Genomic DNA, 7,158 nt, shown 5'->3' on the forward strand with positions numbered 1-7,158 from the left:
CTGAATAAATGAGTGCATTAGAGGAAAACATGTTTTAGATCAGATCAGTAATTTGGGGATTTTTTTTTCCCCCAACCACAGGTGGGTTGAAATGACTCATTTTACTTGAAGTGAAAACTTAACATATGTTGAGTTTTCTGCCTTATAAAACTTTCTTTCAAATCTCTGGACTTCTCTGGTGGCTTATGAAGCTTTCTTTCCAACTTTGATGATAAAACAATTTTGCTCTGGGTAAAGAAATTTAAGTATTATAAGTTACTTGTAATATGAATATTACATCCTCTATACTATATTTTCCTAGTAGAAGTGCCTCCAGATGTTTGATCTATTTTGTCACTTCAGATAGATGCACTATATTACTATATTTTCTAAATTTGTTTTTAATATAGAATATTTTCCTAGTAGAAGTGCCTCCAGATGTTTGATGTATTCTGTCACTTCAGATAGATGCACTATATTACTATATTTTCTAAATTTGTTTTGAAAGAGAAGTTGATTTTAAGAAAAAAAATCTCCTCCTTCTAAATACCTTCCCCGCCGTCCCCCACTTCTTGATCTTCCTGCTCCTTTGATCTTGACTAATTTTCGTTATTGGTTAATTTACTATTTATGCCACTAAAATTCTATTCTGTCAGTATTCTCTGCATGTACATAGACTGTTCCTGGATAGAAACTCCATTCACTAAAGAAATAAATTTGAGTTCTTACCCTGAGTCAGGCACTCTGCCTGGTGCCAAGGATACAGAGGAGAATAGGACAGCCAAGGTTCCTTTAGTTATCGAGGCTGCATCTCACTCCAGGGACAACTTTTCAGTACTCTTATGAGGTGGAGAGTAAAGAGCAGATGATGTTAAATTAGAAGCATGTGATACTAACAATGAATATGAAAGACTAACAGTGTTATTGATTCTTCTGCATCTGTTGTAGTTTCTTGATTTTTCTGTTTGTGTCTTAATAGGACTTGGCTTTGGAATACTATGTATTAGGAGAATCTTTTGAGACCTCTGCTCCTTGGGACAGGTAAAATACAATAAAATGCCTGATATTATTCAAATATGCGATATGAATTGCTTGAAGTAATGTTTCTTTGTGTGTGAATATGTAAGTGTAAAACATTTTATGAAGAAACATTGAGACAAGGCAGCTACTTTTATTTAAATTAATGTATTCATCAGAATGCCATATTTTCAAGTGTTTTACTGGGTGGAGGGAGTTGAAGAAAATTTGTGATCCAAAGAACGAAGGTATTGTTGAAGTTTACATTTTGAAGAATGTTATTGAATGCTCTGTGTTACTAGGTTATACCTAGCTTTGACTTAAATTCTTAAGTGATTAATATTGCTTAAGTATTCTCAAAAAACTCCTCCCAAAGTACAAAACTAGTTAACTGTCCTTCATAATATTATTTAGTTTTTGATATTTGTATGTGTAAAAATGGGAATTTAAGTGATTTATAAAGGAAATTTAGTTCAGGAAATTACGTACAATTTCTATTTTTAAATTTAAGCAAAATGTTGATACTGGAGCATATTTTAGGAAATGACCCAAATAAGATAAATGGAAATAGATTTTAGAAGGGTTTCTTTACTGGAAATACATACATACAGTATTGGTTAGTGAATTAATAAAAACTGATTAGGGAATGTGAAATGGTTTATTAATAGACCTGCGAGTTTTATTATAACTCATTCAGTAATAAAAAAAATTCTCAAAGAGATTGTCTATACAATCTCTTATTCAGAATGCTTGGGACCAGAAGTGTTTGAGATTTCAGGATATTTGTATTATATATTTACCAGTTGAGCATTCCATCCCTGGAAATTTCACTAGAAATCACTGGAGCATTTCTTTTGATCATCATGTTGGTACTCAAAAACTTTAGGATTTGGGAGCATTTCACATTTTGGATTTTGCAGGATATTCAACCTGTATATTTTTATTTGTTTCTAGCATACTGATATTTTACTTTTCTTTATAAAACTGATAAAACACTTTAAATCTGCAATGAAGTATATAGGACATAACAAATCCCTGTGAATCTACTTCTTAGGTTCCATATCTTAATATTTTGGTTTCTTCCAATCTCTCTCTTTTCCGCCAGAAAACTTTTTACTTTTCTACATGCAGTCACTATCTACTGAGTTAGTACATTGGTGTTCATATTCCATGCATTGTTAGCTAGTAACCCCGTTTATATTATACTATCACTCTGTCATTCACAATTTTTTTTTTAAATCAGCTTTCTCAAGTTGAAATGTTATTCACAAATGTTGATGCTAAATTTTAACAAGGGGAATAAATCCTTTGAATAAAAAAAAGTATCAAGTCATTAGCCTTTGAGTAGTAGAAATAGTTTGGCAGCTATTCATAGTGGTCTCAAAGACCTTTTTTAAAAAATTAATTTATTAATTTTTTTAGTATGAAATTCATTTTTATTTTTAACTAAAAATAAATGCTTAACATTTTTCCAAAATCAAAACTAAAGACAAACACTTAGAAAAAAGGGTGGAAACATATTTTTCCTTCCCTGGGGAAACCAGTAAGGCAGACGTTCTAATGGAGCTTGGTTTTTTCCACAGGACTAGTTTACGCAAACAGAATCTCTCTCCAGCCCTTTCTCTACGTCAGTTCTATCTACCTGGCAGGAAAAACCAAAAGAAACCCCGAAACAACCCGTCCCTGCAAATACAACACTGTACAAGGGACTTGAAAAGTTGAGGGAAAGCCTTTTAATGCATCTAAGACCATTTTAGTGTTTAATTCCTCTCCTTGGGTATCTTAAGCCAGTTTGGCTTGCTAAACAGAGCACCTTAGACTGGGTAGCTTAAATGTTCTTAGACAAGAAACAATTATTTCTTACAGTTCTGGAGGTTTGGAGTCTGAGATCAGGATGTTAACATGGTTGGGGTTTTGTTGAAGGCCTTCTTCCTGGTTTTATAGATGGCCATCTTCTTAATATCTTCACCTGGAGAAAAGCAGAGAGAGAGAGAAAACAAGCCCTCTCATATCTTTTTATAAAGCACTAATCCCATTCATGCAGCTCCACCCTCATAACCTAATGACCACCCAAAGCCCTCACCTTCTAATACCATCTAACTGGGGCTTCGGATTTCAATATATGAATTTTGAGAGGGACGCAAACATTCAGTCCATAGCACTGGGACAGTGAGGGAGTGCAATGCTACCTCTTTTTTTTTTTTTTTTTTTTTTGAGACGGAGTCTCGCTCTGTCGCCCAGGCTGGCCTGCAGTGGCCGGATCTCAGCTCACTGCAAGCTCCGCCTCCCGGGTTTACGCCATTCTCCTGGCTCAGCCTCCCGAGTAGCTGGGACTACAGGCGCCCGCCACCTCGCCCGGCTAGTTTTTTGTATTTTTTAGTAGAGACGGGGTTTCACCGGGTTAGCCAGGATGGTCTCGATCTCCTGACCTCGTGATCCGCCCGTCTCGGCCTCCCAAAGTGCTGGGATTACAGACTTGAGCCACCGCGCCCGGCCGCAATGCTACCTCTTAAGAGTTAATGAATTTCCTTGTCATCAGTTAGTAGTGATGATTGACATCTTGTTTTTTTATTCTTCCAACTGTGGAAGCTAATAGTGTGCAATTTTTTTTATTTCTCTTTATCTATTCTTTATATATACTTGCATATTTATTTAATTGACACACTGATAATTTCTGTTTTATGCAGTTACACATTTGTTTACCTTTAAAACAATTTCTTCAGCTGAAGTTTTAATAAATAATATTAATAGAAGGCAACTACATTTTTATGTAAAATTTACTTGTTGACAACCATTTAGCAATTTTCTTTTTCTTTCAAACCTTTAGCTAGAGGCCATGTTTGCAGTAGCCCATGGGATCAGGGTCTTTAACTTTCACACATTATTAGATTATTGGCTTTTTCATATATAATCCACTTAAGGGATTATTGGTCATACTAGTTTTTGTGTATTCCTAAGTGTCCCATCCTGTTGTGTTCCATCCCATCCCTACCACAATGGCCGCACCTATTAGGTTCTCAATGAATATTCTTCATAGATTCTTATGAATGAGCTTGGGAATAATTTGAGATTACAGTCTATGAAAATAGGTATCTTAAGGGTTGGAGATTTCTAAAAAAATGTTTGGTTTTTTTTTGAGATGGGGTCTCCCTCTGTCACCCAGGCCAGAGTGCAGTGACACTATCACGGCTCACTGCAGCCTTAACTACCTGGGCTCAAGCAATTCTCCCATCTTGGCCTCCTAGCTAGCTAGGATCCCAGGTACACATCACCGTGCCTGGCTAACTTGTTTTGTTTGTAGAGATGAGGTCTCATTTGTTGCCTAGGCTGGTCTTGAACCACAAAAGGTAGCAAAGTGTATTGAATAATAATATCTAGAGGATGTAGATATAATAATAATAGGTATAATAATAATAATATCTACATCTAGAGGATGTAGATATTATTCCAATGATATAAAAAAAGCCCCAGGGAAGTTTTTTTCAGGGATGAAATGGTCAAGTGTTAAATTTGCTAATAAGTTAGAATTTGAAAGTATGCAGTTATGTTTCTGTCCTATAAAAGGATTGATCCAAGTGGACTGTGTTTGCCTTTGATCAAGTTCTGTGAGCGAACACTTTCAGAAACCTTTCCCTAAAAATTATTTACTGGAAGTGTCCCATTGCGGGTTATAACTGTTCAGTCCAGTCCTTTCTCCATCTTCTTTTCTTTATTCATCTATCAATGAGGGTTTAGATATAAGGAGCTCTTAATATTTTCCTGTTTACTGTTGTATTTGAGATGATTGGATACATTTAAGTGCATTTAAACTGAAATGCAGTTCACACAGTGGCATAACTTGCAAAGGACTGTTACAGCAGATGATTGTATTCTTAGTTTTTTTTAGACTACTTAGCTGTAGCACTTAAATTTCATTTTCTAGAGCCAACATAAAGAACTTATTCCAAAAAAAAAAGAACTTACTACTTTTATAAATTTTGTAATATTCATTAACTCTTATAAATGTTAAAGCTTAATAGATTTTATTTATATTTAAAGATTTGTTTTATAAGGTATATATTCAAAATAAAGACATATTAAATATTGGTCATCTAAATGTTTTATGAGATATTTTTTCAAACGTGCATCCTTGCCATTCTATACCTCTATGCATAAGTGATGCATAGATAACATTGATAAATCATGTATACCTGCAACTCTCATAAATTAAATAATTTAACTTAACATTGTTTTATAAAATTAGAATTTATAAAATTTGCAGATTCTATATTCATAAAAATAAAAAATTTGACATGCTAAGAAGACACTAAAGCCCTTTTTGTGTTTATATTTTAATCATATACTGTTTGTTCTTATTGGCAATATGGATAACTTTATTTTAAAAAGTATGATCTGTTTAAATGCTACTTTTTTATCAAATTGGTTCTCATACAGTCAAGTCTGTGTCGTGAGACTAGAGATAAGCCAACCTTTTGAGTTTTTCTGGTATTTCAGGTCTCATGATGCTAAACAAATCAAGGTTTAAGACACAGAATCAGTGTCATTATGTGGCCAGGATATTTATTGGGGAATAAAATGGGACTTTTAGTAACAAATAGTCCAGCATAGCACATTAATACTTTACACAGTTTGTATTCAATAGATCTTTCGCAGTTTGTCTTCAATAGATCTGTGTCAAATTGGATTTCAGTTTGAGAATAAACTATTGAACATTTGATATAACATCATGATTATAATTTCCTTTGAAAGACTGCCTTGCTCTGTTGCCCAGGCTGGAGTGCAGTAGTGTGATGTTGGCTCACTGCAACCTCAACCTCCCAGGCTCAAGCAGTCCTCCTGCCTCAGCTTCCCAAGTAGCTGGTACTACAGGCATGTGCCACCTTGCCCAACTAAGTTTTTTGATTTTTAGTAGAGACAAGGTCTCACTATATTGCCTAGGCTAGTAACATCATGATTATTAATTGAATTATTATTATTATTATTATTATTTTATTTGAGACAGAGTCTTATTCTGTTACCCAGACTGGAGTGCAGTGGCACAACCATGGCTCACTGTAGTCCTGCCCTCTTGGGCTCCAGTGATTCTCCCACCTCAGCCTCCTGACTAGCTGGGACTACAGGTGTGTGCCACCATGCCTGGGTAATTTTTAAATATTTTGTAGAGATAGGATCTCACTGTTGCCCAGGCCAGTCTCAAACTCCTGGGCTCAAGCAGTCCTCCGGCCTCAGCTTCCCAAAGTGCTGGGATAGCAGTTCTGAGCCACTGTACCCAGCCTGAGTTATTTCTAAATTAAGGAAAACTTCTTAGACATGGGTAAAGATTGGTATTCATATAACCTAGAATTGAATTTTCATTAACATCTTCTTTATAGCTTTTTTTAAAGCTCTTAAAATCTTATAATTAAATTGATTTTGATGTCAGGCTTTCCTAAGTGTAGGAAACTGCATTCAGGAGACTTGAGTATGTTCTTGTGACTTTCTGTTTTCCTTAAGTCAAAAAAAGAAAAAACTTTCCTCTTTTTAAAGTTAGGAATGGAGGGCTCAAGTTGAGGGATTAGGGCTCTTTTCCATTCTTGAAAGAACAACTAAGAAAGCTTTAGCTAAGAAACTGTCAGACTTGAATGATGCCAGATTAACCAATATTTATTAGCATTTGTGTAGTTTTCACTTGAAAACTTAATATTGTATTCATTTATCTTTTTTTAGAGTGGTAGATCTCTGTAGAAATGTAAAAGAAAGAATAACAAGGGAATGCAAAGAGAAGGGTGTACAGTTTGCTCCTTTTTCTACATGCAGGTAAGTTTTAAAAATTGTTCTTATATTTCGTATTCTGAAAAAAAAAATGTTTTGTTTTGTTTTTTAATCAGTGGGGGAAATATAATTTTCCAGCTGAGAAAAAGCTTCAGTCTGTTACATTTGGCCAGCTTTCCTAACATTCACTTACCACCTTGTTAGGATTGTGCCACTGGAATTTTACAGCAGTCCTGAGCCTTTTAGGAGTAGGATACCCTTCTGTGAGTAAGCATTCCCTGCCATCTGGATGGCATGGCAGTGAAGAGCCAGGTGTCTGGACTCCTGGAAAAAGAAGAGGACTACTCTACTCACTGAAACTATAAATTATATAGTCAAGAAATTATAAATTATATACATACTCAACATGAC

The 7,158-nt window shown here is 34.9% G+C and overlaps 1 protein-coding gene across 3 annotated transcripts in view; it reads left to right on the forward strand.

Moving 5' to 3' along the window:
- AGPS (alkylglycerone phosphate synthase) overlaps positions 1 to 7,158 on the forward strand; it is a 160,248-nt gene that overhangs the window by 121,682 nt on the left and 31,408 nt on the right. For all 3 annotated transcript variants that reach the window (XM_031651376.1, XM_031651378.1, XM_031651377.1), the window contains 2 exons: positions 959 to 1,020; positions 6,703 to 6,792. In XM_031651376.1, the coding sequence (XP_031507236.1) occupies positions 959 to 1,020; positions 6,703 to 6,792 (152 nt within the window). The remainder of the gene's footprint in view (positions 1 to 958; positions 1,021 to 6,702; positions 6,793 to 7,158) is intronic.

Source organism: Papio anubis, chromosome 10 (assembly GCF_008728515.1).
Source record: "Papio anubis isolate 15944 chromosome 10, Panubis1.0, whole genome shotgun sequence".
Taxonomy (NCBI): Eukaryota; Metazoa; Chordata; class Mammalia; order Primates; family Cercopithecidae; genus Papio; species Papio anubis.